This window comes from Monodelphis domestica, chromosome 2 (assembly GCF_027887165.1).
Source record: "Monodelphis domestica isolate mMonDom1 chromosome 2, mMonDom1.pri, whole genome shotgun sequence".
NCBI lineage: Eukaryota > Metazoa > Chordata > Mammalia > Didelphimorphia > Didelphidae > Monodelphis > Monodelphis domestica.
In genome coordinates, this window is record NC_077228.1 from 376,685,606 (window position 1) to 376,713,306 (window position 27,701).

Consider the following 27,701-nt stretch of genomic DNA (forward strand, 5'->3'; position numbering starts at 1 on the left):
CCCATGAGGTTTTCTTAGCAAAGATACTGGAGTGGTCTGCCTTTTCCTTCTCTAGTGGATTAAGGCAAACAGAGATTAGGTGACTTGCCCAGAGTCACAGAGATAGTAAGTATCTGATACTGGTTTTATTTGTTTATTTTTGTCTTTTCATATTTTTATTTATTTTACCAATTCTATGTTTCCCTAAGTTATATGATCAAACATCTCCTTCCCTCTCTATGAGACTAGATTTAAACTCAAGTCTTCCTAACTCCAGGCCCAGTACTTTATCCACTGAGTCACCTAGTTGTCTTCTACTGACAGGATGTATATTATCTATTTAGTCTGACAAAAAAAAGTTTCATTAGTACAATCACCTAGAATTTTGAAGTAAAACTAGAGTAGGAGGATCAAAGCTAGAGCAACTTGATTGGCTTAAGCTTTTGTTCACCTGGATAAATAAAAGCTTTAGACTGATCTTAGTTTTGTAAATATTTAATTGCTTACTTTAAAGCTATTTGTTTGAAATAAATGCCATTAAGGTCTTTTTATTTTTATAGAGCCAAAGGGACTTTCTGACCCCAACCTAATAGAATCTTAACTATAGCATACATTATCCAGGTAGAGGATTACTTGTCATCATTGTTCAATCTCTTTTGGCTTTTCATGACTCTATGGTTTTCATTTCCTTATCCAAATGAGGAACACAGACAAACAGATTTAAATGACTTGCCCAGGGTCACATAGCTAGCAAGTGTCTGAGGCTGGATATGAATTCAGATCTAACAGCACTCTATCTTCACTGCCCTAGAGGACAATTTACTTCTATTTGTCTTAATTTTTGGTTGTGCTATTCTTCACCTATACTAGTTACAGAGGTTTAGGCTAGCCTGGGACCCTAAGATTATCTAATTCAGTCCCCTTATGTTACAAATAAAATTTGAAGTCTAGAGAAAGACTTTCCAGCTAACTAGTTTTCTAACAGTGTCCAAATTTATTATATTTCATTGTAGGATTTGGAATGAAGTTCTTAAAAATCTTAATAGATAAGGACTGGTGATACAGTAAGGGGAGAGGTGGAAGGCTGGGCAAAAAGCAAGAAGAGAGGCAGAAAAGGAATAAAGAAGAAATAAGACCTAATGAGAGATTTCTAGGGCTGCCTTGTGAGAAAGGACAAGTTAAACTTAAGGGTAACATGGAAGTTGTAAAGTGAGAACAGTAAAGCCAGAACTATAAAGTATTTGATGCAAATTGCAAAGGTGTATTTAGGCTTGGTATTAGGGGTGTGAAAAGGAATTCTTCATTCCTTTTTTAATTTAACTGGGGACCTGGAGGTTCTTTTACCATAGAGATGTATGGGGATTATCTAGCCCACAGTGACAGGAAGTAGGAACCAGAGGTATAGATATAGATATATGAAATTCACAAAGCAACACTAGAGTGAAGTTATTTTTGAGAAAAAAGAAAGTAACTATTGTCCATCTTGTTTTATTCCAAAGACATTTGTTTGAACATAATTTTTGGATGACAGGAGAAGAGTAAGATAATGAAGAATTTAACCTCTATGAAAATAAAGATACTTAACCAGTAAAAAAAAAAGGCAGCTGGGTGGCTCAGTGTCAGATTGAGTGTCAGGCCCAGAGATGGGAGGTCCTGGGTTCAAATCTCATCTCAGATACTTCCTAGCAGTGTGACCCTTGGCAAGTCACTTAACCCCCATTACCTAGCCCTTACCACTCTTCTGACTTAGAACCAATACACAGTATGGATTCTAAGAAGGAAGGTAAGGGTTTTAAAAAAACAAACATCTGGACAATAATTACTTTCCATCTTCTTTCTCAAAAATAACTTCACTCTAGTGCTGCTTTGTAAATTTCTTTTATAGATGGCTTACTTTAAAAAGTAAAATCCATCATTCAGCCATGACAATGGAAGGGCTTATTCATTACTTAAAAAAAAAAAAGACAGTAACTGCTTTGTCTGCTAAACAAATGATGATTTTCAAAGCATCACAGTGAGAAAAAATGATTTAAGAGTAAAAAGGGATAAAGAAACTTACTACTAAAGAGTAGTTTTCTTCCTTCCCTCAGAGCACCTGTTTTTGTTTTAAATTTCTCATTATATGTTGTTTTGCACCCTCACATATCAGAATGAGGAGTTAGCTCATTCAGGTCCTTTAGGAACTTAGTGTGTCAGTATTTATGATCAAACTGAATGGTCAGTTACATTTGCAAGAAATAAGTCTCAATCTGTATCAACCTGAAAGCCTCTTTTTGACTACATCATTGATGTTAATTCACTGGTTGAATAAATCATTTGATTATTTTTATTATTGCCTCTTTTTGCATAGAGCTTAGACTGAACAGTATAATTATAATTGACTTCCTACAAACTTCTATCAAAAGCACCTTTCCCTTAAGTTATTTTGCCTTCTTTCTTAATTAATCATGTCATCAGCATCCTTTAGTAGCCAAAACATTCTGTTACTAGTAGCTTAATAAAAAGTAATACTATATTGTTGTTTCAAAATTCCTTTTCAAAAGAATGTCTTGAAGAGAGTTCTCTTTCATGAAGTTTCTTAACTGTGTTATGATATAGGTTTTCCCAATTCCCAAGGTTTTCCCTTAGCTTACCAAGAAGCTAAGGAGTATAAATACTTTTATGATAAGTGGTGGTGATCTAGCCAGTTAAACTCACTGAACCTTGTTTCTTGATTTATAAAAAATAAAACAAAACAAACTGAGGCAGTTGGAGAAGGATCTTAAGGTTCCTTCTAGGCCAAGTATGTTATAAATTACAGTTTCTTCTCAGACTATTTGCATTTTTTAAAAATACCTTTTTTATATTAAAAAAGTCACATTTCTGAGAAGCACGGTCACTACATTGGTTGCTTTTGCTAACTTTTTTTTTTATTATAAGGTAGGTTATTATGGAGGGAGGGAGAAGCATACCAGGAAATGACTGGTATGAAAAAGCCACAAAAAATATCCATAAAACTAACCAAAGAAAAGGAATCCACTTTTAAGTTAAGATTATAGAGAAATGTCATTAGTAAGCTATTGACAGCATTTCTCTGGGATGTCCCTGGCTGGGTCTTTGAAGAACAGAGGAATTATAGAGTAAAAGAGAATAAAGAAAAGGAGAGAAGAATTCTGATGCTACATATTTTAGAAAAAAAGCCAGTGTGGTCTACTTTTAAATCCTGTCTGGCATAATGGAAAGAGATTATGATTGAGTTTGTCTAGCTTTGAGTTATAGATCTACTTCTCACACTCACTCTAGAAGTTCTTGAGCCTAAATTTTGTAATTTAATTGCCATTCCATAGAAAGTCTTTCTCTTAACAAATACATATAATTAAGTAAAACCAAGCCATACAATGACCATGTCTAAAAATGTGTGATGAGAAGGAATTCCTCCTACCTCTTACCAGAGAAGTGATAGAAGTAAAGTTAGTCTTCTGAAGTCTTGATTGATCTTTGCATTTGGTTAGAGTTTTGAAGTTTTTCAAAGTTATTTTCCTTTACAATATTTTCTCTACCCCTTTCTTTGGGATAATGCTCTTTGGTCTTTGCCTAATATCTACCTCTCAGGGGCATTGTAGGGATTTCACTTAATGAATATCAGGATAGATAAGAGGGATTCAATGGTTTTATAATAATAAATTATTTGAAATTTGTGTATTTGAAAACAAAGTGAAACAAGCAGAACAATTCCAGTTTGCTGGTTGATGAAATCATTCTCTTCTTGCCCAACCTATCCTCAGCCCCTCATGTTTCAGGACACTCCCTATCCAATTTCCTAACTTCATCCCTGGTGTATCACAAACCTCTCTGGAAGACCAAAGGTCTCTTCCATTTGACTCACTCCACTTTAGAGTTGTAAACCTTTGAACTAAACATTCCTAAGATTAATAAAGTTTGGGAGAGACCTCCACCCCAGAGAGGGCTTGGTTGTCACTCTGGTAAACTGCTGAGGTTTCTTACTAATTGATCTATGTGCATGGGAATGGTTTAGCTACATGTTCCTCAAAAGTACAGGTTTCCTTTCCTTATCCAAAGAGTCATTATCAAGACTGCATGAATGGTTATAGAGAAGAAAAAAATGTGCCAAGGGTCTATTATTCCTCTTCCTCTTCCTTTTTTTTTTTTAATGATGAAAGTCTCCAGAACTATCTTGCTTTGACTGCTAGTTTTAAGTCTTGAATATCTATCCATCAAGTCTTAGTTTCTTCTTATGCTCCCTTGTGGTCTTGGAGTGGGATGGGATAGGGAAAAGAAGATCACCCTAGGCCCAGTCTTCATCACCAAAATAGTTTAGTCAAATAAAATAGTATTTGTTCTGGAGCCATCTGAAAATTAATACATGTCTTTCGACCTGTGTTCCATGAACTATATCTGACTGTCTGACATACCATATCTACTCCCATCATGAATACTTGCCACAAAGTTAACTGTTTTAGACCCCCCACAAACCAAAAAACACCTGAGTGCCTGACAGGAGCAGATATCTGAAGCTCTTCCTTTCTTTGTATCAGCTCAGATTGCCCAGTTCCCCCCAATAGCTGGAGGCTTCCTCCTTGTTGGATGCTGAGCAAATACCCCATCCTCACTTTTCTTTCAGATAATCCAAGTCTTCTTGAGCCTATCACCCCCTTTTTTTTTTTTAAACCTTTATCTTCTGATAAGGCAGAAGAGTGGTAAGGGCAAGGCAATAGGGTTTAAGTGACTTGCCCAGGGTCACACAGTTAGGAAGTATCTGAGGTCAGATTTGAATCTAGGACCTCCCATCTCTAAGTCTGACCCTCAATCTACTGAGCCATCTAGCTGCCCCCTACCATCCTCCTTTCTAACAGTTTTTAGTCAAATATCCTTCCAGTATCCTTGGCTTTTCCACTCTCTCTGTCTTCTCTAATTAGAATATGAGTTCCTTGAAAACTGGGACCTTCATACTTTTCTATTATTATCCCCAGCACTTAGCACAGTATTTGTCATATATTAAGAGTGTAATAAAAAGTGTTTTTCTATTCTTTTGCTTCTAGTATTTACTGGGTAGAGGGTAAAGGTGGGTGAAGGGATGAGGAATTTAAAACATGAGAAAACTAATATGAGAAGATTCTATAGTCTCCAGAGTTTGGAAACCTTAGTGCTGACAGAATTTCTTGATTGTTTTGGTTATGTGGAAGAATCAGAGAAAGTTGGAATCAAGAAGGGAAAGAGACAGCCTGGTATAATGGAAGACACACTGAGTTTGGAGCTAGTAGATCAAAGACCCACATTTCATCTCTTTTACTTTTTCCTTTTATTGTTTTCTTCTGAAGTCATGGAGTAGAGTAGATATGCTAAATACTTTGTATGAACAGTGAATTAGCTGACCAAGTCTTTTCCCCAGCATCTGGACTTAGGAAATAATATTTCTTAAACCATGTTCTATTTTCCTTTCAATCCCCATGATCATTATAGGCATTGCTCTTCCCCTACTCCTTCCCACATGTTCTTCCTAGTTGATATTTATCCTCATCTTATGGTTATTCATGTGCATTCACATGAATGCTTCCAATTTTGGGGAAAAGTTAGCTTCATGTAGATACACGGTATGAATTCAAGTCTAAGTTCTTCTGCGAGTTTTTACCCATTAGCAGTCCTTCTTTCACTGTTATGCAATATCCTAATACCAAATTATCAACTTTTCTACAATAGCCTCATCTTTGATTGAGAGTAACCCTCTCTCAATCAGAGGAGGAAACAAAGAATTACCTTCACTGCTTCTCTTAAACCATCAGACTTTGTGTTCTTGGCCCTGAGCCAGATCTAACACAGGCCCTATTCACCCATCCTTCAGCCAGTTTAATCCCTTGGTCACCATAACATCACAAACTTTGGACAAATTACTTTATACTTCTAAGGTCTTCAGTTTCCTACTCTAAGGACTTTGGGTTAAATCATCTATAAAATCCTTTATGGTTCCAGCATCCTCTTATTAGTTCTACTGTAGAAACCATCTAGTATTTTATTACTTCTCCATCTAATTTGGTCAAAGAACACTCTATAGAACCCTTAAATGCAGGTTTACATGAGGCTATGCAATTTTGTTATATTAAGAAGGATTAAGGAAATTTGGAAATAAAATAGAGGAGAAATAATGAAGGATTGTTGTACTTGAGCATTTTTGACAGATATATAATTTCTAATTTAGAACATTGGGAATAAAAAAAATTATCAACATAATTTGTCCCCTTACTCAACAAATGAGAGAGCCTTGAGATTCAGAAAAGTTAAATGACTTCCCCACATGGCTAACATCTGGTAGCAGAACTGTGACTAAAAATTAGGTCTCCTGATTCCTAAGCTATACTATTATTTCTACTTTACTACATTATTTCTCCTGAAAACAAAATTTAAAAATCCAAAATCAACTTTTGAGGTTTGGGAGGCTTTGAACTCAGGACCTTCTTACAGTGAATGGGAACAATATTACTCAACTAATGATATGTTTTTATTTGTAAACAATGTTTGTCTAAACTACCAAAGAGAACGTGAGGTTGGTAGTAATAGAAATGAACTGTGAAACAAGAAGCAAAGATTAAGCAGAAAAATAAGTGTGTAGGTTGCAGCATTTATAATTGTTCCTGTTAAAAAGCTTATCCTGACATTTCAGAGTCCTTAGTGTTCATCAGTGGGAAACTTGCTTGTTACTTGTCTTGCTACTCTTGCAACATCACTGTTTTGGATTTCATGAAGCATATCCCCTCCATTTCTCCTTTTTTTATGTTGGCAAGGCTTTTTTTTAGATTACTAAACATGACCAAAATAATCTCCTTTCTGTATGCACATGCACATATAAGGACATGGTATAAAAATGCTCACAAATATATTGTTGTTTTTTTAAACTTTATATTCCATCTTAGAATCAACACTAGGTATTGGTTCCAAGGCAGAAGAGTGCTAAGGGCAAAGCAATTGGGGTTAAGTGACTTGCCCAGGTTACAAAGCTAGGAAGTGTCTGAGACCAGATTTGAATCCAGGACTTCTTATCTCCAGATATGGCTCTCTATTCACTAAGACACCTTGCTGCCCCACAAGTATGTTTTAAAATTAGTATAATCACATGTAGATGTATGAAATAATTACAAGGACCAGTTCCATCTCTTATTCAGTACCATGTTTGATATTCTTGCTTATGGATTTAATTTATTTTTTAGGAGTGGGAGCTATTGGTACCTTTTTCATGTTCAAAATGAGAAAAAATGATTCTATAGAACAAGTCTTTAGGTTCTTTTGTTGGCCGTGTACTGTCAGATGAATTAGAAATCAGAAAGGACTCATACATTATTTTATATATTACCTTAAGGATAGTAGTATTAAAACAGTACTTATTATTATTAATATTTATACAGATCTATTTTAACTGTTGTAGAGTTGTTAATGTGGCATCCCGTGTTAATAACTGAGACCCCATTCAAATAGGTTTATGGGGAATCCTTAAAATAAATTATTTAAAAATAAGTAGCTTTCTGTCTTTCCCAATGTATTAAAAGCCTATCCATTGGTCTCTCAAAGCTGAGGGTCCTTTTCTGGCTAGGTGTGGCAGTTTAGATGAATGATGAGATGGGAGACAACTCAGTGCTCAGACCTTTGTGCTCAGGCATCATCACCAAGTTGTTCTGCTCTGCACAGAGCTTGTGTTTATTATATAGCTTCAGTGAGTACATGCTTTTTTGGCACACGATCATTTTTCAACATACATGATCTTCTACAGATAATCAGATATGTCACACATTAACAAATTGCTTAATCAACATACTGTGATCAGTTATTATGTTGCTATAACAGAGATATTTGTGATAGAGATGGATGACATAGACAGGGTAATCTGGAGATTAGTTCCCCCTGACCAGTGGGATGACCAGCTAAGAGAATCATTGTTGCTTTTGATTAGCTTTCATAATCAATCAGAATTACTTAGGAGATAAGTAACAAAGCATTTGGCAGTTAGTCATGGGGTTAAAGGGTAACTTAAGGCAGACCAGAATTGGAATTTTCCTGAATTTCCAAGTTACATTTTTCTTGTGTTTCATTAAGGCACCTTGACAACGTTGCCTGGTTATTGTAAACATAATGAAACAGTGAAGTATGTCAGTACCTTGTGCTTCAGAGGAGTGATTGATGTGCTTGTGTGTTTGGTGAGCAGTGGGTGTGTGGAATTCAATGTAACACTGTTAAGAGAGAAAAGGAGGGGGCAGTAGATAATGATCTTTATTAAAGTGGGGCATATGTGTGTTAACCCTGTATTTGCTCTTATATTATTTCTCCTGCATTGTGGTGGGAACAATAGTCATAACAATTCCATTAGTAAGTGAAGTTAGTGAGAGTAGTCACACAGAGGGGGCTGAGTGTGTGCCTCATCTTTTCTGGAGGCTGCTCTGCAGCCTTCATTTCCCAAACTGAGACTCTGTCAGACATTGAGGGCATGATGGTTCTCCACATCAATTATAGATCTTGACACTACATTTACATTAAAAAGGTACTTTGTTGCTACACAATTAGAAAAAGAGTACTTGAGATTGGTAATAAGAGGTAGAACCTAATTACTTCCACAGTACAATTTTGAAGTAGAAGGGTTGCTAACCATTAGTTCTCACTGTGGAAAGCTCTGAGAAATGTAGACTGGACAGGGAAGAAGGTGGCCAACTGAAAAATCCTTTGAAGACCTCCAGGGATAGAAGATTTGGTGATAATAGAGGCAAAGGTTTCTTGTCTGGCCTAAAAATGAGAGGTCCTGAGTTCTAATCTGGCCTCAGGTACTTCCCAGCTGTGTGACCATGGGTCAAGTCACTTAACCCCAATTGCCTAGCCCTTACTGCTCTTCTGCTTGTAACTGATATTGCTGCTAAAACAGAGGTAAGGTAAAATAGAAGGTGAAGGTTTACAAAAAAAGAATTAAGGACAATATATATTTGAAATTTCCTATGATATGGTTGAGACAAGGATCTGAGAGGGTACTCTGGGGTGGAGGGATTGGAGGTGTCAATGAGGGCAAAGAAATGGATATAGGAGAGTGAGACATAGGAAGAGATAAAATAATAGTAGATTAGGTCAGATAATGGAATATCAGAGCTAGATCATAGAAAGACATAATTTCTTTTACAAGACTGTTAAACATTTATTAAGTGTACTCATTACTATGCTGGGTGGGATGAAGTTTAGACAAGATATTGTCCCTATGGTCAAGAAGCTTACATTCTATTATTGGAGATAAAATACTGGCATAGTTATATGATGTTCCATAAGTGAATCAAAGAGTTCCCCCCAAAAAAACCATAATGTGAGATTTGAGAAGTGAGGTCAATACCAAACAGGGGTAGAGTATAGAATTTAATTTTTATTTTGTATATAATAGGGAGCATCTAAGGATTTTAAGCAAAGGAATAACTTGGATCATATTCATGCCTAAAGAAAAATAATTATGGCAGCTCTTGGTAGGTTGAATTGAAGGAGACAAGTCTAGAGACAGAGAATATGTTTAGGAGGCTAATGTGATAGCCTTGGTAGGAGGTAATGAGAAGTCTTTACTAGGTCATTGTCAGTGGAAATAAAAAGGAACAGATGAGAACCTTGTTAATACTTGGAAGCTAATAAGATATGAAATACTGGATTTGATTCCTACTTCTTCATGTTGTCAACATTGCATCAATAAAATGGAGGAAGACCTCAAAAGAAGTGAAGAACATGGGTAGAATTGGAAAAATGATGGTAGAGTTTTCTCCTTTTCCCTTTCTTTCATATTTACCTTTTCATGTTTCTCTTGCTTTCTGTGCTTGGATATCAAATTTTCCACTAAGTTCTGGTCTTTTCTTAGCAAATGCTTGGAAATATTCTATTTTGTTGAATGCCCATACTTTCCCCTGGAAGTATATAATCAGTTTTGCTGGGTAGTTGATTCTTGGTTGGAGACCCAGCTCTCTTGCCTTTCTAAATATCGTGTTCCATGCTTTGCAGTCTCTTAGTGTGTTAGCTGCTAAGTCATGTGTGATCCTTATGGGAGCCCCCTTATATCTGAAGCTCCTCTTCTTGGCTTCTTGTAGGATTTTCTCCTTTTCTTGGAAGCTCTTGAATTTGGCAATTACATTCCTAGGGGTTGTCTTTTGGAGATTTAGTATAGAGGGTGTTCTATGAACCCTTTCTATTTCTATTTTGCCCTCTTGCTCCAGAACGTGTGGGTAATTTTCTTTTATAATCTCCTGTAGAATAATTTATTGTTTATTGTTTATCTTTGGTTTTTCTGGGAGACCGATAATTCAGAGGTTTTCTCTTCTCCCTCTGTTTTCCAAGTCTGTGACCTTCTCAGTGAGATATTTTATGTTTTCTTCTAATTCATTAATTTTTTGGGTTTGCTTTATTGATTCTTTTTTTTTTTAAACCCTTACCTTCCATCTTGGAGTCAATACTGTGTATTGGCTCCAAGGCAGAAGAGTGGTAAGGGCTAGGCAATGGGGGTCAAGTGACTTGCCCAGGGTCACACAGCTAGAAAGTGGCTGAGGTCAGATTTGAACCTAGGACCTCCCATCTCTAGGCCTGGCTCTCAATATGCTTTATTGATTCTTGCTGTTTTATGATCTCACTTTCTTCGAGTTGCTTAATTCTGGTTGTTAGGGACTGGTTTTGCTTTTCAGCTTTGTCTGCCCTTCTATTGGATGCTTCGAGCTCTTTTTCCAATTGAGCAGTCTTATCTGTCAGACTGCTGATCTCTTTCTCCCATTTTTCTTTCCAGGTTTCCATCTTTTGGATAAGTTCCAGTTTGAGATCTTCCAGAGCTTGTTGATAGTTTCCAATTTGGGAGGCATGTTGTGATTTTTTTTTGGATTTCCTCCTCATTCTCTTCTTTTCCTTGGGTACTTCCACCATAAAAGTTTTCAATAGTCACCTTTTTCCCTTTCTTCCTGGAGGCTTGATTTCGGGCCATGTGAGCCATCCCTTTGGTGGTTTTATTCCCCTTTCCTTTTTGGTCTGGGGTCTGGGTGATATGGACGGGTTTTCTGTGAATTTAGGTTGCCTCAGACTAGTTCTTCCCAGCCTCCGAGGTTTCTTAAGAGAGCTGGGCCCCTGATCACATCCAAACTGTCCAGGTGTTCAGCTCCTCTCAGATAATCAGCGTGTGGTCTGCCCCTGGTGTTTAGCTCCACCCAGATGCTCAGCGCAACCACCCCGACTACAGCTCCGAGGACCCCCTGTGCTCAGCTCCGGGTTCTCCAGTGAAACCGCCCTGAGACGTTTTTTCCTGGCAGTCCCCAGATCCCAAGGACCCTGGAGTGCTCCCCCCCCCCCCCCCCCGACAGAGACGTTCCCCACTCACTCGCTGTCCCAGTGAGCGCTCCAGTAGCTCACTCTGGTTTGGTGGAGGAGGTGGGGAGGGAAGGGCGGCTCAGTTCACATTTCTGTGCAAGCTTTTCCTCCTTCTTATTATAGTGTGGAAATGTTCAAACCCCCCCCCCCCCCCCCCCCCCCCCCGTACCTTCACCTCTGTGGTGTACTGGGGAGTCCTGTTCCGCCAAAGGTGATTTTTATGCTCCTTTGATGTAGTCTATTTCGTTTGGTGCCGGGGAGAGGAAGTGTGTGGCATCTAGATTGCAGCCATGATTACCCGGAAGTCTCAGTAGAGTTTTCTCTACTCCACTATCTTCCATGTGAAAATTTGTGATATTATCATTGTCATTCTGGTTTTTTACTTGATTTTCCTCATTAATAGAAAAACATTTTTTCCCCCTCTCCCACTGGAGAAAAAAAAGAAAAAGAAAACCCTTTTGGTGAATTTGCATAGTCTAGCAAAACGAATTCCCACATTGCCTGTATCCAAAAAGTATGTCTCAATTTGCACCCTCATTATCATTTTTAAAAAAAATCACACAGTCACTTTGAAGTCTTAGGAAAAAATGCTATGAAAATAAAAGATTCTTTAACAAGATTTAACACAGAGGGGAGCACTGAATAGAAATGTCCCTTTGCTTCTCAGTTGCCAAGAAATAAGTACTTGTAAATTTCAGGTGATGAAGATTGGCTGTGGAAGCTTAGGGGGTCCTGCCAGCATAAATTTGGAGACTTTCATTAGAGCACCTTATTCTTGTTGAATAGTGCCTTTGTAAAGAATCTATTTATTTTTAAACAAAACATCCAAAATAAATGAACAGAATCCTTTTTGGGCAGTGACTGGAAAGTGTAGGAGTTTGTATCACACTTTTGTTTAGAAAGAAACTCAATCTCTTTCTATAATTGAGATCTTTTGAAAATAATGTAGTTCAGGCTTTTTATTTTTATATTTATTTTGGCCCAGTTTATTGTTGAAAAGAGGGAGAATGTGGTAACATTTTGGTTATAAATTTTTCTGAGATGCATAAATATCTACACAAAAACCTCAAGTAGGAAATATTCTTTTTGGAGTTCTTAAAGGAAAAATAAATATTTACCAGGCTCTGCCTATCATTGTTTGTTCTTCTTACCTCTGTATTTCCATTAATAACTGTCAAAGGTCAAACTCAATGCCTCAAGTAGTCTTTAGAGTTCCCTTTTAATGAGTAAGATTTTGAACTGGACTGCTAAAGCCTGTATGGTCAGATTTTTTTTGAAGAAGCCCAGTTTATTTGTGTTGCTACATCAAGAATAGTGAAAGTTAATTAATGAAATTTAGACACTTAAAAAAAATCTCTGCTCCTGTTGTTTTACACTTAAAACTTTCTTTAGACTGCAGTTTATAAACAGATGTTTCTGAGAGTATTTTGGTTTCCCTAACTTGCCATCCTCATATTTATTAGTACTAAAAATAATGAAGCTGGCACCAATATTTTGATTTAATTTGTCACATAATTAGTTCCTGGGTTAGGCAGCTGCTTGATGTAGGGTACCACAGAAGTGGAGCTGAGGGTCTGCCATCTCCTTCCCCTAAGGGTACTGGAATACAGAAAGCTGGAAAGCCAGAAACTGTTTATGAGTGAGTTGTTTATGTCTCAGTGGGATGCTTTGAGTAAGTAAATTGGCAACTGTTTTGACCCTTTGTTGAGTTGCATTTCCAAGGCATAACACCTTTTGACCCTGAAGTTTTAAGTCTTCTGTGAATTTCATCTAACTTTACTGAATGAAGAATGTCCTACAGTATTCTTGCTTCAAATGGAAGCTCCAGAATTAACTTACCTCTTCACCTAATCCTCTGTCTATAAATGAAATATTTTGCTTTATGTTCCCTTCTAAGTTGAGCCACCTACTCTCAGAATCCTCAAATCTTAGAAGGAACCTTGAACCACCTGCTCTGGTCTAGCAAAAAGTCCCTCTGCCACATAGAGTGCAGTCCTCAGTCACAGCTTGAAGTCTCCTGTGCCTCAGTACCTCCTAAGGCAATCCATCTGACTTTTGGCCAGCTCTGATTATTAGCGGAAGTTTTTCTTAACCTCTTGTCTAAATTTGTGTTTTTTTTTTTTCCCAGCTTCCATCCATCCCTCCTAGTTGTGCTCTGGGGGGCAAAGCAAAACAGGTTTCATCTCTTTACATGAGAGCCTAACTCCTCTCCCTTTTTGTGTATTTCTTCCCTGCTCCACAATTTTTACATTTTAAAAAAATGATATGAGTTTAAAGTTAGATAATTTTAAAAATTATTATGTGATAAACTTCTATCCCTACTTGATATATACTCAAAGCATGTGGGACAGGGTAGTTGGTTCATCTTGGACATAAATTGTCCAAAACATTTAGGTATGCATCCTTTTATGTCCAATGTCTCATTTTATAGATAGACTGTAGTCCAAAGAGGTAATTAGCCTTCCTAAGGTCAGTTAGACAAAGAGTGGCATAGCTGAGATTTGAATTCAGGTCTTGTGACTGACTCTAAATTTTGCCACCTATCTATCTCACAAACCTTCCCTTTTATGTGCTAAAGACTTTTACTTCACCACATTATTATTATTATTTTATTTGGTCAGATTTGACTAAATAAACCATTGATTGGTTCTATGCTGATGTTTGTTGTTTGACTTTATTTTATTTATTTATTTATTTTTGCTGATATTTGCTAGATTTTAACTGAGGAAGATAAGTGTTCCTTGCTCTGGGTTTAGGACTCTAACCACTGTGCAACCTAGCTGCCCTAGAGTCAAGAAGACTCTTAAGTTAAAATCTATCCTCAGACATTTTTTAGCTGTGTAATCCTGAGCAAATCACTTAACACTGTTGGCCTCACTTTTCCTCATCTATAAAATGAGCTGGGGAAGGAACTGGCAACCCACTCTAATATCTTTGCCAAGAAAACTCAAAATGGGTTCACAAAGAGTTGGACATGATTGAAATGATTGAACAATGTTATAAATCCACTACCGTGAAGGGAAAGCTTTAATTATGCTTATGGAGGTTTTAAAAATAATTTTTATAGATACCTTTTTGTTTTTACATCATTTATATTTTTTCTTCCCAGAGAACCATTCCTTGCAACAAAGAATAAAAAAGAGAGGGAAAATTGTCAGAATTAATTCAATACTTCAAAAAATCTGATTTATCTACAATGTTCTATATGCATGGTCCCCCAACTCTGCAAAGAAGGGGAAGGAAAAGAAGAATATTGAGGAGGAAACCTTATGCCTCATTCTTTTGAAGTATTGAGGGTTTACCATTCTTTAATAAAAGTGTGGCTTATTAAAAAATAGGCTGCTTTTGATTATTACATACTTATGGGCTTAAAGCTAAGCAGGAATTCCTCTTATTAAGAATTCAAAGACTGCCACAGGGAAAGATTACAAGAGTAATTTGGTTGCTTCACATGACTGTTACCAGATGAACTACATGAAAGTTAAAACTGGCCTTGGAATACCAGCTGCATTCTCTTATAAGTCTATAAAGGTGAAGGCCAAGTGAAAATGGAAAAGTATTATTTTTTAGCTGATAAGAAATTGCCTGGGCTATTGAACTCAGTGTCAGAAAAGCAGAAATTGATATTTGATATCAGGATTTTAGTGCAAGAAGTCAGCTTTAATAAGGAAGTAGAATTTCAATGTTTCAGATAATATGCAAAGTTGTGAAAGTTGAGAATAGAAGTATAGAGTACTTGAAGAACATACTTTCTTGGATAAAACTCTTATCCTATGTTCATATTAGCTTTTCAAGCTTAAAAGGCTTTTAAACTCTCCAGTTTGAAATAAAAAGACAATAAATAGTCTGGTTATTTCTGCCTCTTTTAGATCAAGTCAGAAATTATAGGGAAGTTGTACTGGGGTATTTTCTCAGTAAAACAGGAATGACAATGCTACCAGTTTCAATGTAAAGAACTTTGAGATCTATAGTTGAAAGCAGTATTGATATTGTTACTTTTAGAGTTATATAAACTAGGTTTCTAGTTCCTTGTTTTATACAGTCTAACAAGCCTAATGGAAATTATAGGACACAATAGTTTTTATTACAAATTAAGAGCTCTAATTAGACTAGAGCATGCAATTTACTCTTCATGCCAGCTTGTAAAACAATTCTCCTTGATATTGTGAATTTCTTTTTTCTATTGCCCATCAGAACAAAGATGTCTTGTATAACTTGGAACTTTACCATAACTAGTTCCTTGAGGTCAAAGCCTGAGTTAGATAAAATAGCAGCATAATGAAGTATACAGTGGGATTTCTCATGGGAGAAAGACCCCTCCTGTTAAAATATACCAACATAAAAAATATAGCCTCCACCATAAGTGCTTGTTTGGCAGTAGTTTGGTAGCCAAAACAATCTTAGTCAAATGTTCACTGATTTAGCAGAGCTCAGTTTATGGTTACACATAAGAGTTGGCTTGTTGAGCCTTTTTTCCCCCCCCCCAAGTGGAGCTTTTTCTAATCCCTCTCTTATGTTCCTCCACTTTCAATGTCTGTTCAGTGGCTATTGTTATATTGTTAACACGCCATTATCATGTGCCTATTTAGTTGTTTCATAGCAGACGTGCTTCAAACAGAAAAGGAGAGAAGAGACTGAGGTCCCATTAAACAAATATGAGGCTTATTTATGTCTTGTAGTTTACATGGATACCATCCATACTTTTATCTGGCCCATTCTGAAATGAATGGTTTAGGACCCCAAATATTGCTAATGGAGTAAATAGTGTTTTTCATGCTTTGTTTTTGGTGACCTCTCTCAGTCTTTTCCAACTTTTCCTTTTTCTTCTCTACCTTACTCCATTAGAGTTGTAAAAAAAATTCTCATAAGCTTAAAGTTTTTTTTTTAAACCCTTAGTTTTCTGTCTTATAATCTATATCAAATCTTGATTCCCAGGCAAAAAAGCAGTAAGGACTAGGCAATTGGGATTAAGTGACTTGCCCAGAGTCCCTGATTTGAGACCATATGCATCAGAGCTTATATTTGAGTCAGGTCCTCTGACCTCAGAATCAGTGGTCTTTGCACTGAGCCATACTAACTGGGGAGAATAGAGGAGTTCTAAAAGAGGATTCACAAATGCCATGTATGTTTGGCAAAGGTGTTTTGGGAAGGGGAATATCCTTTGCCAAATTAAAAACTTTGCCATAGACTCTTGCCATTAAAAAAAAATCTGAACCAAAAAAAACCCATTAAAAATTAAACACAACTGATCCTTTTATTTGAAATGAATAATCATTTGGTTCAGCATTCAAATATGAATGAAACATCTTTTCCTCCTTTTTTGAGAAATTTTCCTTAAGTCAGACTACTTTCAAATGGAAAAAATGTTAACCAAAAAAAGAGAGTAATGTTTGGAAAGGTTTCCCTCTAGCTCTGAATTCCCCACTTGATATAAATACCACTTCTGTACCATGTGTTTTTCCTATGTCTAGCTAGGTTCAATGGAGGAGAAGTTAGAAAATGTCTGGTTTTAGTTTACTTTCTTCTGTCTATTAATAAATGTGGGGAGCAAAGCAGCTTTCCATTAAAGACTGTTGTGAATGGGAGGTTAGAAGCAAAGAAAAATCTCATCACTGCCATTTGTTTTCTTTTGCAAAGAAACTAGCAGACTCAGCTATTGAGATAGGTGTAACTTGATGTCAATTTTCACCACAAGCTTTTTAATATTGTCATTGTAAGGAGGGGAAACTACCACTGCTACCACTCCCAGTAGTGTCTAAGGCAGTCCTAATGAGGCTCTCAGTCCTGGGTGTGTATGTGTGTGACATCTTAGTGTCTCTTTCAAACTCCTCTTAATTAGAATTTTGGTGTTTTGGAGAGATTTATTTAATCCTCCTGTAGATGCAGCTTGCTGAGGCAAAACATAGCTGATCTTTTAGCTGATTCTTAGAAGTGTTCTATTGAGATAAAACTGAGGTCCTGCAGAATGGGGAGACCCTGAGGAAGAGATGCCCACATGTTAGCCAGATACTATCATTCTTTCTTCCCAGGTTGTCAGTTAAAACACACACACACACACACACACACACACACACACACACACTCACGTCAATTGGTACTCTGAACCCATGGGGTTGGACTTATTTTTGTGCCCTAGGTACAGTTGTAACCATGGTTTACCTGAGTGGTAAACAAATGGGAACATAGGTTGGTAGTACTTCTGGCCTTTTAGCCAGAGAGATAAGCATTTCTGAGCTGTCAGCAGTACCTGTTTAGGATCTATTGTATGAAGCATAGTACTAAGCACAGTGGGTACCCTTTATTGGAAGGCATTGCTTTATTGGAAGATTTAAAAATATGATTATTCTTGCAGTATTTGAAAATATATTCTGGGGGACTTAAGTATGTGAGAGGTGATGAATCTAATTTTGCAACAGTTTAAAGGAATCTTTATGTTAAAATAAGCTTGAGTCAAAGGGGAGAGAATTTTTAGAAACATTTCCTATATTTTGTCTTTGTTTCACATTTCATTTTAAAAAGTAATTAATTTGTTCATTTGTTATATCAAAGTTCCCTGGTATCTCTATCTCTCTCTCTACTGGTACTAGAGAAGACATTTGACCAAAAAAGAATTATATGTGTATATGTGTGTGTGTGTGTGTGTGTGTGTGTGTGTCTATCTCTCTCAAAATATCTGTATAGATATATAAAATGTTTTTCTCAGTTCTTTCCATTTCTTTTTGAATAATGAGCTCCTCTAAAATGCTGTTAGTATTGCCTGGACAAACAAATCAGAGAACAGTCTTCAGAGGTTCATGGAGCATTTTTTAAGAGGCTAACTCAATTCAGATGATCTTTCCTCATATGATTTTGAATTTTAAGAATTAGTAATTTTGCACAATTTAAAAAAAAAACCCAACACCCCCACCCCACCACAACACAACACAATTTTGATGACTTTACCTCCATCTTATGCCTGTCTTTTGTTCAGGTACTGTGTGCAAGGTGCCTGACTGGCTTTGATGTACTACTCAATAATAGACTAAATAGACTATTTTGATGTACTTGAAAATTTGATAGTTTAAAATAAAATTTTGATAGTCTTAGAAACTTAAGTTATTCTGTAAATTAAACCACTGGTTTCGAATAAGGGCAAACTTACAGATCTTACTGAATGTTGGTTGGGCACCAGAATGAAAACCTGGTAGTTATAGGGGCATTTCCTAAGCACAATTTGTACATATCAGTCCTGGTTTTATGTTCTACAGTTTCCTCTCACATAAGGAAAATACAACAAAACTGTACAGATGTTACAATGCAAAGATGTTTGGGACCTACTGGTTGGTAAAAGTGAAAAAAGGCAAAAAAATTAGTCAATTCTCCATTTATTCTCAGCAAATCTTTTTCAAGTTTGCTGAGAGGAACACACCTCATTTTAAATACTTGGATATCCACCAGGTACTTTGCTTAATTACTGCTTGTAGTATCAACTCCCTTTATTTGTTTTGTCTATGTAAAAAGGTCCTTTGAAATCCAAATTTACACCTGGTTTGCTCTAGGTGAGCCATGTTGTAGATGGGGCAATGCTATTCCCTGCTTCTGGCAAACTCAGGAGAGATTTGAGTAGGATTCTAGAAGGGAAAAATAATTCAGAATCTTAATGTGTTGGAGTTAGGTCTTCACAATACAACCTTTATTTTGTCGGAAAGACAGCATGTTATAAGGTAGAAATCCGTCCTGGGAAAGCTAATTGAAGTCATATTGAGGAATATTGACTTGATCCAAAAGGGAAAAAAAGACCACTGTAATTTTTAAAGCATAAGAATGTCATGGTGAAGGAAGTGTTGGGGAGCACTTAATTTGCCAAGTGTGGAGAGTGGAACAGAAAAAATAGAAATCAAATGCAAGGAAACTTGCAGATGGCATAGTAGGAATGGAAAGGAAGAGATAAGTCTGAGAAGTATTCCAAAAGAATTGGCAGGAAGAAACAAAGGTGATGGCAAAGCTCAGAACTTAGGAACAAATAGAATAAAATCTAGTCATAATTGAAGATACAAAGTTAACTTTAGAATATCAACTCTGATTTTGCAAAACAAACAAACACCAACTTCTTGTTACAAACCACCTCTGGGACTTTTTGTTGATTATTCTGTAAATTGACACCGGACTCTGGGAGATGAAGTTTTAATTTTAGGCAGGATTCTTACCAAGAAGAGGCCAGGGCTTATTTATAAAATGAATCAGAATCCTTCACAAAAGAAATAAAGGAGTGTTAAATACTATATCAGATTTGTAGCATTGTGTGGCTTTGAGACTTTCTGCGATATGCATATAGGTATACTTATTTTGGGGTCAGAGAGCAGAGCTGAAGCAGACCAATGCTTTTGTTTGTTTATTTTTTGGCTTGTATTGGCAGATATATCAACCAAAACTTTCTTGCTAATTTCAATCAGCTTTAAATTCACTCTTTGCAAATAATTATCTCTAGTTGCAGAGCACACAAACCTTTCATTCTTTTTGCATATCAGTAAATGAAAAATAGGCATGACTTTTTAAGATTTGGGTGGGAGTTGGGTTTTTTTTTTCTTCAAAAGAAGCATGGCATTTTTTAATAATTAAGAGTTTTTGATACAACCCACTGATAAATTTTAGTTTAACTTGGCATCAACCTGAAATAAAGAGAACTACTAAAGTAAAAACAAGAATCTTTAATCAGAGACTGAAGTGGAGGAGGGGTATATGGAATGTTGCTACCCAATGGTGACTAGGAGTATCCATCATGAGGCAAGGAGCAGGTTTTAAATACACTTCAACCTGGAAGAGTGATGAGAGTGAACAGCAATGGGGAAGAATGAGCTCTAGGTGTGATTAAAGTCAGATCAAATTAGAGTGGTAAATTTCTAGGGATATCACAAGACTTGCTCCAATCATGAGGCCAGTGAGGTCAAGGTACATTTAATTCTAATATTATATCTATCTTATATAAAGAAATACTCATTTAAATTTTAGTCTCCTTAATGTGAATATTCACTTGTTATAAACGAACATTAGTTCCTTTGCTCATACCCTTTTTTGAACTAGACTTTTCCAGAGAAGACCTTGATCTGAGGATGGAGCTGCCTTAGTTCCTCTGATCTCTCTTACCTGACTTCTACTTGTAACCTGCAGTTAAGGATGAAGAGTGAAGCAATTGCATTGGAGCTCATTTTAAAATATTTTGTATCTTTGTTACTGTCTATCCTATCAGTGTCAATGCCTTTCACCTTATTTGTTCTTCTGGGGGGTGGGGGATGGAGTTTCAAGTGAGATTGATTGAATAAATATATAGTGAAGAAGATTTTAAAATTACTTGGTAAAATATAAAATGTTTAAAAAATATTAGGAACATGATAAACACCATTAGTCTGCTTCTGTTAATTGGGAAGTTTTGATTGTTGGGTAGGAGCTGAGAGAAAATTTAGCATTACTAAACAAATCTTTTATTAGTATCATAATCATAGGATTCAGAACTGGAAGAGATCTGAGAAATCTAGTCCAACCTCTTTACTATACAAATGGGGAAATTGAGTTCTATTGAGCTCTATTTTTAGATTCTTAGAATAAAATTTACACTTGACAACCAGTAAGAACTCTTTTCCACCAGTTACCTTAGACTTAATTTCCTTAGGTTTTTCCTCTCAGATCCTTTTGCATAGACTAACACTTGCTATTAACAGACCTTTAAGGTTAGTAACTGCACTGTTGTCCCAGGGTGCCAAGTTTAATAGGTTCTTGGAGTACTTGCAGTCTTTCAGCTGTTCTATAAATTATTGAGCTTAGCAATTAATTAAAATAGGAAGCTGCCAGATGGCAGGCTGTGATTAACTACTCTGCTGTCCTGCCCCATACCTTAGCCTTTCATTCTACCCCAATAGCTGTCTCTGCAGCAGCCTTATTCTAGTAGAGTTCAAGAATTTCTTTCTTCTACCCTACTTGGGTATTCCCTTCTGTATTCCCTTCTCCCCTTAAATAAGTATCTTTTCTGCTGTTTGTCTTGTGTGTGAAAACTCCTAATGAATTGTTCTAACTATCAAACACAATATAGATTAGTATGTGAAGATTTCAAGGAGAATGCTTAACCTACACAAGAGAGTAAACTTTACATTTTAGACGTCAACATTTGTAGATACAAATGGTTCATGTGCTAAGAACAAAACATTTCTGTAACTAATTTACTATTGGTCATACTTTCTTGTCTGTGATTTAGACTTTTTTCATTTGCTCATTTTAGTTTCCATTCTAAACAGGCTGAATCACAAAAGATTTTCTATATTATCAATTTGTTACACATGCTGAAATATTGGTAAGCACTACTGACCTATTTTTATTACCTTCTTTTTCTCTCTCTTACAGCTTGGGTGAGTTCTCTGTCCATGGGAATGATCTTTTTCTGCTGTCCTATAGTGAGTGTATTCACAGATATATTTGGATGTCGGAAAACAGCTGTTGTTGGGGCTGCTGTGGGGTTCATTGGACTTTTGTCTAGTTCTTTTGTAAGGTAAGGATTCTGTTTTCTCATATTTGATTGTCAACTGTTTGATATCTTAAAGTAACTAATTTCTCCTTTCTTATAAGTGGACTAAACTTTCAGGTTCTATAAAATACAAATCAAATTCAATGTCATAGGAGCAGATCATATATTCTTTTTTAAAAATGAAGATATCTATAAATCTTCACAGAAGAAACCCCAAACACATTCTTACTTTGCTTTTCTGATTCAAATCAGAGTTAGAACTCAATGAAGCAAATAATGAAAGATGGAAACCAAGCTTATTTCTAAAAATAACAAGTTAGTGAAGACGGTGGTTCTTTGAATTGTTACTATCATAAACTGAAAAGCAGCCTTGGGGAACTATTAGTGGAATATTATTCATTTTAGGGAGTGACACAACAAGTACCATTCTGAAGAATTTGATCATTAAGCTCAACAAATTATTTAATATTTTCACAACAATATAAAAAGTTTGTTGAAGTTCATCAGTTACTCCAATCCTAAATGGGATGACATTGTACCTTGGATGGAAGGGTTGAAATTAGGGGATAGTCAATGGGTACTTTAAAGGAATGAACAGAAACAATTTAGAATGAAGATTAGTATAACACATACTTAACCATGCTAAGAAGGGAAAAAAAATAGTACAGAAGAAAATGTACAAGGAGAATTACAGTATGAATGAATCAGCAGTGTCTTTTTTTTTAGGAGCATCATATTGAAATAAATCTAAGAACCACAAGGCTATCTCCCCATTTTTGTAGTGATGCCTTTTTTTCCCATAAAGGTTTTTTTTCTTGAATTTAGTTTCATCTACTACTAATAATTAATGCCTCATAGAGGCATGATAGTGATTTTGAGTTTCCAACAATATCAGTAGAGCATAAATTCTAGCAGATCTTGTTCATTTGGAAAGGCTTTGAGTAATAGACTGTTTGCATCAGTCATCCAGGATCCAGAATAGAAAAGTTTATTATTGGCTCAATACCAGAACTTTTCATATATATGAAGATGAATTTTTCCAGCCAGAGCTATACATGAAGATAGTTTACTAAGGTATAGCAAGGGAAAATAATAGATTAATTAATTGAGAATCCACACCAATGAAATAATGAATCCTTGGAATATTAAAATAATAGAGAAAAAACCATTTCCATGTATGAACAATGCTGGGTAACTGGTACATTTTAATTGATCCAGTGAAATCAATCATAGTATGAAATCTTAAGGGAAATTATAAATAAATGAATCCAAAATAGGAAGGGTCAAAGCCAGCTTATGTAGATTGGATCTCTTTAATTGGAATATTGAGTCTATTTTTAAGCTTCACAACTGAAGAATGTGGAGAACTTGGAAAGATTTCAGAAGAAAATCACAAATATTATTAAAGGTTTGAAAAGACTGGGGACAAGGCATTTACATACCCTTGGCTAGGTTTTAAAATGAAAATGTCTGTGCTTTATTATTCCATAGAGAGTTTGAGCTACCCAAGTGATTTGACTTAGTAGAAAATCCCTGTGTACCATGGAGAGTAGAATTCTTTTTGGCATTTAAAATATATACATTTATGAAAAGTAATATTAAAAGGTGTTGCACCCTCTTGTATGTTGTACCCCTGGTGACTGCTTGCCTACTTGCCTTTCCTTTCCTTATCTAGTTCTGACTCTTAGAAGGGCTGAATGAACTGGAATCATTGGGAGAAAAGTGAGGGGAGTTGTCAAAGGTTATGTATATAAGAAGAATCACTGTGAATAATAGATTATTTATGATGTATGTGATCAAATATCCAGTAATGTTTTTATAATGTGTTAAAACAAAAGATATCATCTGAGAAATAAAATAATAAATAATACTGAATATCTTAGAGTTAGAGAGCATCTTTTTTTTTCAAATTACTCAGTTCTAGTAACATTTCAAAAAATCTGATTCAGCAATCATTTATTAAGCACTTATGATATGCTAGGCACTGTGCTAGGTGCTAGGAATACTAAAATAAAAAATGAAGCCATTCTTACTCTCAGGGTACTTTTCATTCTACCAAGGTAAACATGTATATATACAGTATATTCAGAATAACTGCAATATAACCATAAAGTTGGTTAAGAATTTGAGAGGGTATTATCATTCGGGTTTTGGAGATAATCAGGAATTACTGAATGTAGATGTTGTTTGAGCTATATCTTGAAGGAAGAACATGATACTATGAGGCTGAGATGAGGAAGGAAATCTATTTTAGGCACTGAGGACCACTTGTGTCAAGGAGAAAGGAACAAAAGGTCAGTTCCATTGCTCTGTAAGGTTTGGGAAAGGGGGTAATTAGGTGTCACAATGGATAGAATGCCAAGCCTAGAACCAGGAGGACCTAGCTTCAAATTTGGCTCCAGATAGCATTGTGACCCAGGACAAGTCATTTAACTCTGATTGCCGAGCTCTTGCTGCTCTTCTCTCTTAGAAGTGATATTAAGGGGGAAGAGTCAAGATGGCAGCTTAGAAGCAGCAGAAACTGAATTCTCTGTGACTTTCCTTCCTCAAAAATAAGTGCTTCAAAATAGATAGAAAGCCAATTTCAACAACAAGACAGAGTCTATCCTACTCCATTCAACCTGAAAGGTATACAGATAAAGTTGAATTCTCAGGTATAGTGGAAAGATCCAATACTCCTCCCCCACCTACTGTGCTGAGACCCACGGTAGGACTTAGGCTGACTGTGGGATTCCAGGGCAAAGGCTGCAACCCCAATGGAGTATCTTGGTACCACCACAGAAAGCCCAGGGCTCTGACAGGGTGGCTGGCAGAGACATAACTGGCAGAGAGGAGTTAGGGGGGAGGGCCTTGGTTAACTGACAGCTGGGGAAGATTTGGCCTCAGGGCACATTAATTTCGCATGTCAGCTCAACTGGCCTAATTCAGTTTACCAGCAGAGAAGAGAAAAAGCCCTTTCAGGGCAAAAAAAGCTCAAACTCATAGATCCAGCAAATAAACAGAGGAGCAAGAATACAGCCCATAAGGAAGGGGAAAGAAGGAAAAATATGAGTAAACAATAGAAGAAGAAAAAATTAAATTATGATCAACAGCTTCTATTGAGATAATGAACAAAGAACAAATAGAACAGAGGAGGACCAAGGAACAGCACGAAAAACCTCAGAAACTCCAGTGAATTGGATTCAGGCTCTGGAATAGCTAAAAAGAAAAAAACAGTTAAAAAAACAATTAAGAGAGGTTGAAGAAAATTGGGGAAAGAACATAAAAAGCAAAATAGGTCATCTGGAAACAAATGCACATGAACTAAAACAAGAAAGTAATCTTAAAAGCCAGGATTTGCCAGCTCAAAAACAAGGCAAAGAAAGTAAAAGATAATAACAATGACTTACAAAGAGAAATAGATCAAAACGAAAAAAGAGGATCAAAAAATCAGAAATGAAGTTCAGTCTTTAAAAATTAGATTTTAACAATTAGAAGTGAATGACTTCACAAGGCAGCAAGAATCTATAAAACAAAATCAAAAGAATGAAAAAACAAGAGGATAAAATAGAGATGAAAAGAATCCACTGATCACCTCCTGCATTGAATCCCCAAATGACAACACCCAGGAATGTTATAGTCAAGCTCAAGAACTTCCAGATCAAGGAGAAGATACTACAAGCTGCTAGAAAGAAACAATTCAGATATCAGACAGTCAGGATTACACAGGTCCTGGCTGCATTCACACTGAAGGACTGGAAGGCATGGAATATGATATTCTGGAAAGCAAGGGAACTGGGTCTTCAACTAAACACCAAAATTGACTCTTTTCTTACAGGAGAAAGTATGAACATTTAATAAAATAGAAAATTTCCAAGCATTCTTGAAGAAAAGACCAAACTTAAACAGAAAATTTGATACCCAATTATAGAAGTGATATTAAGGCAGAAGGTAAGGGTTTAAAAAATAAAGAATATGGGAAGTAGAAAAAAATATAATATGACTAGAAAGATAAATTGGAGCCAAAAACCAAAGGACTTCAAAAGCCAAATAAAAGACAGACATTATTTCACCGTAGAGGCAATAGGAAGCCAGGGGAGGAGAGTAACATAGTTAAATCTGTAATTAAAGAAAATAATTTTGATAGCTCTGTGAAATATTAGAATGGGGAAGAACTTGAGAGAAGGAGGATATTGCAGGATGATTATTCCATATAATGTAAGAGAGAAGTGATTAAGGCCCTGAACTAAGACTGTGCCTGAGAAGTAGAGTAAAGGGGTCAAATGTGAGAGAGGTTATAAAGGTAGAAATAGCAAAAATGAGAAACTGGATATGTGAGATGAGGGAGAGTGAGAAGTCAAGTATTATGGAAAAGTTGGGAACCTAGGAAACTGGGGAAATGGTGGTGATTTGTATAGCCTGGGAAATTAGGGAGAAATGTAATTTTTAATGAAAAATCCAGTTTGAAATGTCCAATAGACAGTCAGTTATATGGGCCAAGCATTAGATATTTAAGGTAAGGCAAAATGAAACCATCTCTATTCTTTTTTTTTTTTTTGAACCCTTACCTTGAGCCTTAGAATCAATACTGGGTATTGGTTCCAAGGCAGAAGTGTGGTAAGGGCTAGGCAAAGGGGGTTAAGTGACTTGCCCAAGGTCACACAGCTGGGAAGTGTCTGAGGCCAGATTTGAACCTAGGGCCTCCCATCTCTAGGCCTTCCTCTCAATCCACTGAGCTACCCAGCCTGCTCCTATCTCTATACTTAAAGAACTCATTCTAGAATTTTTGTCTTTTATCTTCCCTTCCCACTGCTAACAACACCTTCCTCCCCTATATACCTTTAAGGTCGCAAGTGAGGATTGTTTTTAATTTTGTTTAATTTTCTTAGAAACAAAGCCTAGAATCTAAACAGATGTCTCTTTTGTACCAAAAAAAAGGTCATATTTCTTCTATTTAAAGTGCCTCATTAGTATGTAAGATAAGGGGGATGTCACTAAGCGATCAATTAAAGCCTTTATTAAGTTTATACATGTGCTACATGTGCTAGATACTATTCTAGATTCTGAGAATATAAGAACAACAACAACAAAACAAAACTATCTGTGCTCTCAAGGAGCTTACATTCTGTCAGTGGAGACAACATGTAAGTGTGTAATTATAAATGGAGTATATATAAAGTAGTTAATGAGGGGAAGGCATTATATCAACTGAGGAAACTCATGAAAGACTTAGTATAGAAAATGATTCCTAAATGAAGAAATTCTATGAGGTGAAATTGGGAGAGAGAACATATCTGGCACAATGGTGTTTTCCACAGAAATAGGAAAATTTGGAAGAAAGGAGTTTTAGAAGAAATATAATGAGCTCTATTTTGGATATTCTGTGTTTAAGATGTTCTTGAGGTTTCCAGTTTGAAATGGCATATAGGTAAGACTGAATCTCAGGTTGAAGGCTGGGACTAGGTATATAGATATATAGATACATTAGTCCTCTGCATAAAGATTATAATTATACCCATGGGAGCTATTTAGGTTTATAAGAGGCCCTTGGGTCAGAGTGCTTGGGAATAAGCATGATTATGAAGTGACATTAAGTTGATAAACTATCAAAGGTGATTGAATAATGTAAAAATTAAAATTAATGTCAACTAATAAAAATATTATATTTTAAGAGATCAGCCCATGGCTGATCTTCCAATTCAAACACCCACCTTACCACCACCAAGCTTGGGACAGGAAGTAAAGAGGTGGGACCCTCCATGTCCCTGCCTACAGGAAGTACATAGTGACAGGAAGTCGGTGGGCTCCTGGGAAATGTATTTCTTTTTTAGAATAACAGATTTTCAATTATACAATCCCCCTGTGATCCATGGAAGACTAGTCTCTCCAATGTATCTTGTAAACATAACCA

The 27,701-nt window shown here is 36.2% G+C and overlaps 1 protein-coding gene across 1 annotated transcript in view; it reads left to right on the forward strand.

The window, feature by feature from the left end:
* SLC16A10 (solute carrier family 16 member 10) overlaps nt 1-27,701 on the forward strand; it is a 131,801-nt gene that overhangs the window by 34,721 nt on the left and 69,379 nt on the right. Inside the window, exon 2 of the mRNA XM_001379078.3 lies at nt 21,691-21,835. Within this exon, the coding sequence (XP_001379115.3) occupies nt 21,691-21,835 (145 nt within the window). The remainder of the gene's footprint in view (nt 1-21,690; nt 21,836-27,701) is intronic.